The 13433-nt window shown below is 39.2% G+C and overlaps 1 protein-coding gene and 1 pseudogene across 8 annotated transcripts in view; both read right to left on the minus strand.

Annotated features, from left to right (window-relative positions):
- The window catches only part of UBR5 (ubiquitin protein ligase E3 component n-recognin 5), a 142082-nt gene that overhangs the window by 30845 nt on the left and 97804 nt on the right, over positions 1 to 13433 (minus strand). For all 8 annotated transcript variants that reach the window (XM_027131549.1, XM_027131550.1, XM_027131554.1 and 5 more), the window contains exons 29-34: positions 7699 to 7845; positions 7483 to 7601; positions 7269 to 7395; positions 7053 to 7182; positions 5560 to 5720; positions 5200 to 5439 (exon numbers count right to left, since the gene is read on the minus strand). In XM_027131549.1, the coding sequence (XP_026987350.1) occupies positions 5200 to 5439; positions 5560 to 5720; positions 7053 to 7182; positions 7269 to 7395; positions 7483 to 7601; positions 7699 to 7845 (924 nt within the window). The remainder of the gene's footprint in view (positions 1 to 5199; positions 5440 to 5559; positions 5721 to 7052; positions 7183 to 7268; positions 7396 to 7482; positions 7602 to 7698; positions 7846 to 13433) is intronic.
- On the minus strand, positions 10 to 3117 carry LOC113633247 (peptidyl-prolyl cis-trans isomerase D pseudogene; annotated as a pseudogene).

The following is a 13433-nucleotide window of genomic DNA, read 5'->3' on the forward strand; positions in this document are numbered from 1 at the left end:
AATCAGGTTATGAGCATACTGCTGCCACACCTCTGATATACAGCTCAGACATTTATGCTTCTCAGTGTTACTCAATGTGATTCACTTGCTAGGATGCCGTTTTAAATCTGACCTAAAATTTCTTAGAAACTGACAATAATTAATCTATAGTATATCAGATAATATGAACCCCAAAGAAACCATTTTACCAGAGATTTAACTTATAAATCTCAGAATTGTTTTTACTTTTTAGTAAGTCATTTCAAATCTGTGTTAACGCACATACTTTTATGAGTCCTTCCCACTGAAGTATTTCTACGGGGAAAATTTTTCCTTTTCCACTGCTAAACCTTTCAACTTCCAAAGGCTCTGATAGCAGCATTCATCCACTAACGAAAGTGTGCTTATTACAAGTAACCTACTCTTTTTAAAAGACTTGACTGACATGACCTACTTTGCATCAGCTTATTAACCACTGACTTGCTGATGAGTATTGGGAAAAAAATAAGTTCAAAAGTATGATTTTAAAATAGAATCATAACAAAAGATGACTGGTGGCAAAAGTTTCACTTTCTTAAAAATGTGACTTGGAAACAGCCAAGTATGGACAGATGCCTCTGTTATAAAAGAGGAGAACCAGAGAATGCAGTTTAAAATGCAGAGATCAGAAGATTGTTGTTTAATAACCCTGTGACCTAACTATTATACTTTATTTACAGATTAAGAAACACAGTCTAAAAGAGATGAAAGGACCTTAAGTGTTTACACTGATAGTGTTCTTTCCTCACCTCAGCGGCTCTGAGAAATGAGAATCAAACCAGTTACACGTGAAAAGTCAACTTAGACACTCTGCTTTCAAATAAACAGAAATCTGCTGTTTAATACTAGAAATTTAAGTAACTGGTAATTCAGAGACAGTGGATTGAAGAGGCTAAAAGAAAATCTTTAGAGATAACACATGGTAACTGGTCTTAATTCGGTGATCACTTTATAAAGTATAAATATATCAAATCACTGTGTTGTATACCCAAAACTAATATAATATATTAATATTTTTGAAAAAGGGAAAATATAAATAGATAAGGATATTTCCAAGCACTAGGATTTCAACATTTTCAATATTAAAAAATAAAAGTCAACATTATGTCAAGCCACGGTCAATGAGTATTTCTTCTTTAAAAAAACATCCTGGAACAAACATCCACAAGACCAATAGTGTTCTCAAAGTAGTTACTTTAAGAATTTATGAACTTAGTAGGTAGGATACTGCCAATACACAGCACATATTATAACTCCCCATTTAGAAATGAGCTTCAGTTTTCTTCACACCATGATTTAATTTCTTCCCCACTTCCTGCCACAATGAAGCACCACAGTCCTGAAATCCAGTCTAACAGAAGTTGTTAAAATACTTTCAAGTTTTGGGGACTCCTATTTCCAGCAGTTTGCCAGATTGTGCAGAGAAATCCCTCTTGCTACGGAACACCTAAAAATACTAAATAAAATATTTAAACAAAAACAAAGCACAACTATCCTAGTGATAACGGTGCCACCATTTGCACCAGAGGTATCTGGCTGGTGTCTCTTAGGCTAGAGTTTCAGGAGCCATAGATTTCACAGGTAAAGGTCTGGGGTCTAAGCAAAATAGAAGTTATGTCATAGAAATCCCCTCTTTTGTCCCCCCCTCACATACATAAAGCCAAATATAAATCAGGAAAGAGCAACAGGTTTCAAGAGATTTACCTACATCAGCCATGGCTAGATGGGGACAGGAAAAAGTCTCTTCAGAGAACTTCTGATTACAAGACGGCACCTGTGAGAGTTTAGGACTGCAATTTGTGCTATGAAGTAGGGTGGGCTTCAGTGTTGGTTAATCCAATGCATCAACACTATCAGTAAGCACAAAGCAGCAATTTCTATCTCTACTCTGCCATCTAATATACAGGGATATAGGAAAAAGGAAAATATCTATCTAGAATTACCTCCAAATATCTATAAACTTTAATAGCTGTGTGACGTTGAACAAATTATCTAACTGCTCTGAGCCTCAGTTTCCTCACTTCTGAAATTAGGATGATAGTGGGTATCTATTAGTTATTGGGAAAATTAAAAACAGATTTTAGATTAAATACTTAGATTAAATACATATATGATGCTTAAGAAAGTTCCTCAAGTTCATACTAAAATTTCAGTAACCGCTGTTATTATGAGACGTGGTTCTCTTTTTCTTTTTTTTTTTTAAAGTTTTCATCTATTTATTAAAACAAGATGTGTCTAGGAGTTTAAAATACACTGGACACCATTATCCTTTGTGAGTAATGCAGAGAGCCATTTAAAACGAAATCAACTTCACCATATTTTGTAACACTGGTCTATTAAGAGTGAATCCCTACCCATATTCCTAGATTGTAAACAATGGTAGAACACATTAGGGATCATACATAATAGACAAAACCCTTAAATTGTCATATTTGCTTTATACAATCAATGCATATTTAAGCAAAACTGAATTCCTTATTAAGCAAACATTTTTGCATAAGCTGCCTTCTCTTTCTCTTTATCTTTCTGTGCTTTGATCTTTTGCTTGACTTTCAGCAATTCTGCCTGGATAGCTTTATCCTCTGGTGCTATCTCCTGAGCTTTCTTAAGATCAGCCAATGCTTGATCATATTTCTTTTAGTTCTTTCCATCCTTGGGCTCTACGGTACAGTGTTTCGGTATTTGCTGGATCTATTTCAAGGGCCTCCAAACAACTGTCAACTGCTCCCTGCCAATCGGACATCTTCAGTTTGCAAGCGCCGATATTCAGCACACAGCTCAAGCGACAGGCTGCAGCTTTGCTCTACCTGTGTTCTCAGTAGCAGCCTTCGAGCCTTCCACATACCTTAAAACTTTTGTGTATTTTTTAATGGCCATCTCCCAGTTCTGGGATTTGAAAAAAGTATTTCCAATGTTTTTTAAGTCTTCCATTATTAGTAAAATTTTATCTAAATCTTTTAAATCTATGTCTGCATCCTCGGGGAAGTCTGGATGACTGTCACCAGATCCATCCTTTGGAAATATTCCCCAATCACTCCCTCCCTTCAGTTCTCCGCATTCTGCAATAACACACCATTTGGCAGGTAGAGTAGAAACAGATTAATTAATAAGGACAGAAGAGTTTTAAAGAGGTGGAGGGAAGCAACATAAAAAGCAAAGCTATTCAACTCAAGACTTTACACTCAATGGAGTGATATACACCAGCAGTCCCCAACCCCCAGGCCGAGCACCACTCCTGGTCCACGCGGCCTTTTAGGAACCGGGCCCGAACAGCAGGAGGGGGGCAGGGAGTAAGCAAAGCTTCATCTGGGGCTCCCCACTGCACGAATTACCGCCTGAACCATCCCCCCAACCCCCACTACCGGTCCACAGAAAAACTGTCTTCCGCGAAACCGGTGCCTGGTGCCAGAAAGGTTGGGGACTGCTGATATACACCATCTACCATCCAAGATATGGGAAATCCCAAAGACTGGTCAAGTGTGTACTTTTTAAATACATTCTTGGAACACTGGTCAAAATACACCCTTATGAGGAGTGATTGTACTTTATTACAATGAAGGACTTATATCAACAGTTATAGAAAACATTAGCACTATTATCTCTTGATTATCATGAGACCTTCTGGGAAGACATCAGAGATCGGCCAAAGAACCAACCAAGAATGAAGAGGAAAGTTTAAGAGTGCACAGTATTTTAATAAAATGACTAAGAAGCAGGGCAAGCTGACAAAAAATCTTGAAAACAGTAGGAACAGGCTATGGGCATTGTTTATAGATGAGATGATCCCAAAATCTGTTCAACAGATAGAAATTTTTATGTTCTAGAACAAAACCAAGGGAAGGGTACAAAGAATTCACAAGGTGATACCACATAAGTAATTGGGGGGCTCCTCACAGGGGATCAGGATCAGAAGCATCACACGGAACACAGAGAGGTTCTGCTAGCATAATGAGATATGGTTTGGCAAGTCTGAAAACATATAGCTCGATTTATTACAGTTTTCAGCAAATCCTGGAAGTATATCAGTGATAAGGCTACCACTGGAGAACTTTTATAGACAAACCTGGACTTTAGATTCCAGGGTGTCCTAGGAGACCAGACAATAAAGGCAAAGTTGGGATACATACTGGCATATGGAGTAATAATGAGAATAATGAGAGAGAGCACTCAACAACAACACAGATGAAAACCAAAGAACAAGTCTTGGGAAATGGCCCAAATACTAAAGAAGGGCTTTATTAACACACACTTGTTTTCCAGAAAAGAGGAATGAGGGTCTTCAGCTCCAAAAGATCCTTATTAAAACACTAGTAACACATGCACACAGTAACAAAATCAGACTTGAGAAAACCAAATAAAATAAACAAATATTTGCAAAAGATCTCTAAAACCCTGCAACTCAGAAGTGTGGCCCCTAAAGCAGAAGTACTGGCACTGTCCTACCTGAAAGCTCCTAAGAAATACAGCATCTCAGGCCCCACATAGACCTCCAGAACCAGCCTCTGCATTTTAATAAGATACCCAAGTGATTTGCATGCATATTAAAATTTGAGAAGCACTGTGATAAAAGACACCAGAACATTTTAGTTTCTAAACATTCTGAAATAGTTAGGGAAACTATCAAACAAACGGAAAAATGAGATTTAAGAATAAGTAATCTTATAACTAGAAACATTTTTATTGAATTGTTTTAGCCTTATCCTATATAATATGGTTGTAGAGAATATTTTTAAATGCCACCATTCTGGTTGTTTATTTACATTATATAATAACAAGCTGCCCCCTAACCCAAGGCTTTGGACACAGAGAAAGTTAACAAGGCTTTTCATTCTTCAACTTGGCCTTATAGCAGGCTATATTTAAAGGTAAGAAAAGCCAGAAAGTAATGAAGTACAGAAGTCTAAAGTAAACTTTCTTACCAGATTACTTTACTGGCATAATAAAAATAGTGCTTTTCCAAACAAACAAAAACCCCACAACTACAGATCTATTACTTTAGATGTGTAGACACATGTAGTTTTTAAAGTGCTTTTCACATGTTCCAAACTAAGTAAAATCTTTACCATTGGTTACACAAATGATCCTGTACAGGACCTGAGTGCTTATGCAAAAGTTTTAGTAACATTTGTGACATTTCCAGAGAAAGAATTAATCAGAATCTGTTACCAGACCGAAATTTACCTGCTAGACTGATCAGATGATGGTCTTGGTGGCAGTGGTTCCACTGAAAATAATTCCTCGCTGCCTTGCATGGCATCTATGCTGGTACTTGCCAGCGTAAAAGGTGCAGTTGGACGAGCAATACCCATTCTGACAGGAACAATCAGTGACTCTGCTACATTGCACAATTCTTCTACTGCGTAAGGTAACAGTGCTTGGAATACACGCTTACATTTTCCAATTGGTTGTGGAATAAAGTTGCTAGAGCAAAAAGGGAAATACAGGAATCTTCTGAATCCTTTCATATACAAAATTTTATCACTATCACAAAAAAATGTGAGCAAAATTATATAGAAGCCAAAATAAAAAAGAATGCCTTACTTTTTCTTTTTAGATGAAGCCATTTCCACACTGAGGATGACGAAAACTCTTGCAACTGATCGCAAAAACCTCATTGTCACAGCAATAGCTTCTTCTCTACGTCCCGGTGTGTATTTGTTTTGGAGTTCTTTCACTAGTGTACCTAGTAGAGTATCTAAAAGCTTTAAAAATAGTAATCCACTCTATTAATGTTGAGACATCTCCTAAGATGTTTAGACATTCATAAAGGAAAAAGTTCTAACACTTTTTCGCTATTAACATTTCATAATAAAAACATCAAAATATATTTAACCAAAACAATTACAATGTCAGTGATTAATTTATGCCACATACCCACCACCACTATGCTTGACCTACAGTGGTTCTCAAATGTCTGATTTCTTGTTTTTTATTCTCAAACTCCTATGAATATCAATTACTATTTAGCAGAACAAAACCTAATATATCAAATCAGAGAAAGAATATATTTCACTCAGTACAGGGTACTTACCAAAACATCAGAGTAGACTCAAATATTTATATTAATATATTCATAATCCCATCCCTCTCACTTAACCATTATTACTTTCTAGTCGCATTTCTACACATGGTGTATCATAAAGTTATTAATTACAGAGAACACCCAATTCCACATTGTTTTCCCTGTTGTTTTTTAAATGTTACTTAAAATAACCTTTATTTTTAAATCACTGCATTACATTTCAGTAAGTGGTTGACTTGAGTCAATAGTCCTCTATTATCGGATCCATAAAAGTATTTGTTTTTCAATTTTGTATTATGCTGTGACACAATCTTTTTCTTTCCCATATTGTAGATTATTTCTTTATGAAAATTTCTGAGGGCAATGTTAGTTTTATGGCTCTTGACACTGACAAGTTGTTTTCCAAAGGAGTACCAAATGCAATGCCACCTCATCAGTGTCCAAGTCTCATCAGCACTGGGTTTTATAGTTTATATTCTTTTCTAATTTCACAGCAAAAAGAGATATTTAAAAAAAATTCACACTGAGTTACTATTAATCTTGAACACTGCTTCGTACATTTTTATACTGGTTTTTTTTTTTTTTTTGCGGTACTAGGGCCTCTCACTGTTGTGGCCTCTCCCGTTGCGGAGCACAGGCTCCAGGCGCGCAGGCTCAGCGGCCATGTCTCACGGGCCCAGCCGCTCCGCGGCATGTGGGATCTTCCCGGACCAGGGCACGAACCCGTGTCCCCTGCATCGGCAGGCGGACTCTCAACCACTATGCCACCAGGGAAGCCCTATACTGTTGTATTTTTAATACACTCTAGGATTTTTATTTAGAATGAAAGAAGGAGCTTTCATTGATTGATCTAAAATGAGAAATTTAAATCACCCCCAAAATTCCATTCCCCTTAATGCACTATTTAATTAGAGCTTACTGGTACTTGGGAGCTTGATTAGTAAAATTATGGGAAACTACGTAAAAAAACATCCTTTTCATGTGCTTGTAAATAATTATTCAAAGGACTTACCAAAATATCTGCTGTACACTTGACTATAAGGCAGTGAGTGAAACAGTCCAACCGAATTGTGCCACTTTGCTGATTGAGGTATACTTGCTCTTCTGGCAAAAGATGGCCTATCCTGCTGCTGGCACTGAGACTTGAGGGGAAAGAAAGAATGCACTGTAATCGCCTACACTAACATGGGAAATAAATAACTCTAAAAAAATGTTAATGAATACATACGGGTCTTTATTCTCCTGTGACCCAAACATAATCATAGATTTCAAAGCATTCCAGTCCTGTAGAACACGCTCCAAGGCAAGCTGGGCAAATCTGGGGGGTTCTAAATCATGATCAGGCATATCTGAATCTAAAAAGAAAAAGAAAAGAAATAGTGGGTAAGGCAGAAATAAACATACCGCTTTTCCTATATGTCATAACCGTCAAATTAACTCACCTTCAGGATTGGCTGTTTTTCGGTTACGATCCTCCCTGATTCGAGGAGGTCTGTACTGGCAATGCTCTACTGTCTGCCTCGCAACTGTCTGCACTAAAAAGAGTAAGAGGTGCTCTCCCCTGCAAAACAGCACATTGTTATGCGGAGGAGGAGAGGCTACTTACCTATGCTGTGCTTTTACAACTCAATTTATGTCCTAAAAATCCCACTACTTGCCTGCTATTTGGCAGAGTGACCAAATTAGTAGCAGTGAGCAGGCGATAAAGTAGATCAAGCCGAGCAGATTTCTGTCCAGCAATCAGAGTTTTACATTTACACTTCTCCCAGCAATCACAATAGGCTGTTGGTGATGTCCGTTTGAGTCTAGAAAGAATTCATACACAAGTACAAAAACAGAAATTTTTTTTAAAATACAAAGGTCTATATTGAAATTACAGAGGCGTAACTCATTAAAACTCAACAGAACCCTTGTTAACTTTTAAATGCAAAGTGTAACTGTTCACGCAACAAATAGGATTACTTTAGTGGTGTAAAGTCTGTAAAGCAACATATGAGAAGAGGTATCTTAACTGTCTTGTCAAACACCACTGTAGCATCTAGCACAGTGAGTACACCTAGTAAGCATTCAGTAAGTAAGGTGATTTTCACTTTCAGATATTTAAAACAAGGAAGACAAACTTATTAGCCAAAATTCAAGATGGCGGAGGAGTATGACGTGGAGATGACCTTCCTCCCCACAAATATGTCAGAAATACATCTACATGTGGAACAAAGCCTACAGAACACCTACTGAACGCTGGCAGAAGACCTCAGACCTCCCAAAAGGCAAGAAACTCCCCACGTACCTGGGTAGGGCAAAAGAGAAAAGGAAAAACAGAGACAAAAGGATAGGGACGGACCGGCACCAGTGGGAGGGAGCTGTGAAGGAGGAAAGGTTTCCACACACTAGGAATTAACGGGCAGAGACAGGGGTGGGGGGTGGCAGAGGGGGAAAGCTTCAGAGCCATGGAGGAGAGCGCATCAACAGGGGTGTGGAGGGCAAAGGGGATTCCCTCACAGAGGATTGGTGCCGACCAGCACTCACCAGCCTGAGAGGCTTGTGTGCTAAGCCGCCGGGGCGGGCGGGGGCTGGGAGCTGAGGTTCAAGCTTCAGAGGTCAGATCCCAGGGAGAGGACTGGGGTTGGCAGCGTGACCACAGCCTGAAGGGGGCTAGTGCGACACAGCTAGCTGGGAGGGAGTCCGGGAAAAAGGCTGGAACTGCCTAAGAGGCAAGAGACCATTGTTTCGTGGTGCGAGAGGAGAGGGGATTCAGAGCACCGCCTAAACAAGCTTCAGAGAAGGGCGCGAACCGCGGTTATCACCGCAGACCCCAGAGAAGGGCATGGGACGCTAAGGCTGCTGCTGCCGCCACCAAGGAGCCTGTGTGCGAACACAGGTCACTATCCACACCTCCCCTTCCGGGAACCTGTGCAACTCGCCACTGCCAGGGTCCCGTGATCCAGGGACAACTTCCCTGGGAGAACACACGGCACACCTCAGGCTGTTACAACGTCACCCTGGCCTCTGCCGCCACAGGCTCGCCCAGCATTCCGTACCCTTCCCTCCCCCCAGACTGAGTGAGCCAGAGCCCCCTAATCAGCTGCTCCTTTTACCCCGTCCTATTTGGGTGGGGAACAGATGCCCTCAGGCGACCTACAGGCAGAGGCAGAGCCAAATCCAAGGCTGAACCCCAGGAGCTGCACGAAAAAAAGTAGAGAAAGGGAAATCTCTCCCAGCAGCCTCAGGAGCAGCAGATTAAATCTCCACAGTCAACTTGATGTACCCTGCATTTCTGGAATACATGAATAGAAAACGAATCATCCCAAATTGAGGCGGTGGACTTTGGAAGCAACGATATATATATTTTTTTCCCTTTTTCTCTTTTTGTGAGTGTATATGTGTATGCACCTTTGTTTGATTTTGTCTGTATAGCTTTGCTTTTACCATTTGTCCTAGGGTTCTGTCCGTTTTTGGGTTTTTTTTGTATAGTTTTTAGCACTTGTTATCGTTGGTGGATTTGGTTTTTAGTTTGGTTGCTCTCTTCTTTCTATTACTTTTAAATTTTTTTCTTTTTAATAATTTTTTAAATTAATAACTTTATTTTTTTCTTTTTTTTTTCTCCCTTTTCTTCTGAGCCATGGGGCTGATAGGGTCTTTGTGCTCCAGCCGGGTATCAGGCCTGTGCCTCTGAGGTGGGAGAGCCGAGTTCCACCAGAGACCTCCCAGTTCCACGTAATATCAAACAGCAAAAGCTCTCCCACAGAACGCCATCTCAACACTGAGACCCAGCTCCACCCAACGACCAGCAAGCCACAGTGCTTGACACCCTATGCCAAACAACTAGCAAGACAGGAACACAACCCCACCCATTAGCAGAGACGCTGCCTAAAATCATAATAAGGTCACAGACACCCTAAAACACACCACCAGACGTGGTCCTGCCCACCAGAAAGATAACATGCAGCCTCATCTTCCAGAACACAGGCACCAGTGTCCTTGACCAGGAAGCCTACACAACCCACGGAACCAACCTTAGCCACTGGGGGCCGACAACAAAAACAATGGGAACTACGAAACTGCAGCCTGTGAAAAGGAGACCCCAAACACATTAAGTTAAGCAAAATGAGAAGACAGAGAAACACACAGCAGATGAAGGAGCAAGGTAAAAACCCACCAGACCAAACAAATGAAGAGGAAACAGGCAGTCTACCTGAAAAAGAATTCAAAATAATGATAGTAAAGATGATCTGAAATCTTGGAAATAGAATGGAGAAAATACAAGAAACATTTAACAAGAACCTAGAAGACCTTAAGAGCAAACAAACAATGATGAACAACACAAAATATGAAATTAAAAATTCTCTAGAAGTAATCAATAGCAGAATAACTGAGGTAGAAGAACAGATAAGTGACCTGGAAGATAAAATAGTGGAAATAACTACTGCAGAGCAGAATAAAGAAAAAAGAATGAAAAGATTTGAGGACAGTCTCAGAGACCCCTGGGACATTAAACACACCAACATTCGAATTATATGGGTCCCAGAAGAAAAAAAGAAAAGAAAGGGACTGAGAAAGTATTTGAAGAGATTACAGTTAAAAACTTCCCTAATATGGGAAAGGAAATAGTCAATCAAGTCCAGGAAGCGCAGAGTCCCATACATGAAAAATCCAAGGAGAAACACGCCAAGACAAATATTGATCAAGCCATCAAAAATTAAATAGAAGGAAAAAATGTTAAAAGCAGCAAGGGAAAAGCAACAAATAACATACAAGGTAAATCCCATAAGGTTAACAGCTGATCTTTCAGCAGAAACTCTGCAAGCCAGAAGGGAGTGGCAGGACATAGTTTAACTGATGAAAGGGAAAAAACTACAAACAAGATTACTCTACCCAGCAAGGATCTCATTCAGATTTGATGGAGAAATTTAAAACCTTTACAGACAAGCAAAAGCTAAGAGAACTCAGCACCACCAAACCAGCTTTACAACAAATGCTAAAGGAACTTCTCTAGGAAGGAAACACAAGAGAAGGAAAAGACCTACAATAACGAACCCAAAACAATTAAGAAAATGGTAATAGGAACAGATATATTGATAACTACCTTAAATGTAAATGGATTAAATGCTCCAACGAAAAGACATAGACTGCATGAATGGATACAAAAACAAGACCCGTATATGTCTATGAGAGACCCACTTCAGACCTAGTGACACATACAGACTGAAAGTGAGGGGATGGAAAAAGATATTCCATGCAAATGGAAATCAAAAGAAAACTGGAGTAGCAATTCTCATATCAGACAAAACTGACTTTAAAATACAAACCATTGGGCTTCCCTGGTGGCGCAGTGGTTGAGAATCTGCCTGCCAATCCAGGCGACATGGGTTCGAGCCCTGGTCTGGGAAGATCCCACATGCCACGGAGCAACTAGCCCCCTGAGCCACAACTACTGAGCCTGCACGTCTGGAGCTTGTGCTCCGCAACAAGAGAGGCCTCGACAGTGAGAGGCCCGCGCACCGCGATGAAGAGTGGCCCCCGCTCGCCACAACTAGGGAAAGCCCTTGCACAGAAACGAAGACCAAACACAGCCAAAAATAAAGAAAGAAAGAGGCTTTTATTTAAAAAAATAAAATAAAATAAAATTGAAAAAATACAGACTATTATAAGAGACAAGGACACTACATAATGATCAAGGGCTCAATCCAAGAAGAAGATATAACAATTGTAAATATTTATGCACCCAACATAGGAGCACCTCAATACATAAGGCAAATGCTAACAGCCATAAAAGGGGAAATCGACAGTAACACAATCCTAGTAGGGGACGTTAACACCCCACTTTCACCAATGGACAGATCATCCAAAATGAAAATAAATAAGGAAACACAAGCTTTAAATGGCACATTAAACAAGATGGACTTAATTGATATTTATAGGACATTCCATCCAAAAACAACAATACACTTTCTTCTCAAGTGCTCATGGAACATTCTCCAGGACACATCATATCTTGGGTCACAAATCAAGCCTTGGTAAATTTATGAAAATTGAAATCATATCAAGTATCTTTTCCAACCACAACGCTATGAGACTAGGTATCAATTACAGGAAAAAAATCTGTAAAAAATAAAAACACATGGTGGCTAAACAATACACTACTAACCAAGAGATCACTGAAGAAATCAAAGAGGAAATCAAAAAATACCTAGAAAAAACTGACAATGAAAACACAATGACCCAAAACCTATGGGATGCAGCAAAAGCAGTTCTGAGAGGGACGTTTATAGCAATACAATCCTACCTCAAGAAACAAGAAACATCTCAAATAAACAACCTAACCTTACACCTAAAGCAATTAGAGAAAGAACAACAACAAAAAAAACCCCCCAAATTTAGCAGAAGGAAAGAAATCATAAAGATCAGATCAGAAATAAATGAAAAAGAAATCAAGGAAACAATATCAAAGATCAATAAAACTAAAAGCTGGTCCTTAGAGAAGATAAAATTGATAAACCGTTAGCCAGACTCATCACAAAAAAACGGGAGAAGACTCAAATCAATAGAATTAGAAAAGAAAAATGAGAAGTAAAAACTGACACTGCAGCAATACAAAGGATCATGAGAGATGACTACAAGCAACTATATGCCAATAAAATGGACAACCTTGAAGAAAAGGACATATTCTTAGAAAAGCATAAACTTCCAAGACTGAACCAGGAAGAAATAGAAAATATAAACAGACCAATCACAAGCACTGAAATTGAGACTGTGATTTAAAATCTTCCAACAAACAAAAGTCCAGTACCAGATGGCTTCACAGGCGAATTCTACCAAACATTTAGAGAAGAGCTAACACCAATCCTTCTCAAAATCTTCCAAGATACAGCAGAGGGAGGAATACTCCCCAACTCATTCTACGAGGCCACCATCACCCTGATACCAAAACCAGACAAAGATGTCACAAAGAAAGAAAACTACAGGCCAGTATCACTGATGAACATAGATGCAAAAATCCTCAACAAAATACTAGCAAACAGAATCCACTAAAAGGATTATATACCATGATCAAGTGGGGTTTATCCCACAAATGCAAGGATTCTTCATTATATGCAAGCCAATCAATGTGACAAAACATATTAACAAATTGAAGAATAAAAACCGTATGATAATCTCAACAGATGCAGAAAAAGCTTTTGACAAAATTCAACACTCATTTATGATAAAACCCACCCAGTAAGCAGGCATAGAGGGAACTTACCTCAACATAATAAAGGCCATATATGACAAACCTACAGCCAACATTGCTCTCAATGGTGAAAAACTGAAACAGTATCCTCTAAGATCATGAACAAGACAAGGTTGTCCACTCTCACCACTATTATTCAACATAGTTCTGGAAGTTTTAGCCACA

This window comes from Aethalodelphis obliquidens, unplaced genomic scaffold (genome assembly GCF_003676395.1).
Source record: "Aethalodelphis obliquidens isolate GAN/ISIS:26980383/991018 unplaced genomic scaffold, ASM367639v1 scaffold39, whole genome shotgun sequence".
Lineage (NCBI taxonomy): Eukaryota > Metazoa > Chordata > Mammalia > Artiodactyla > Delphinidae > Aethalodelphis > Aethalodelphis obliquidens.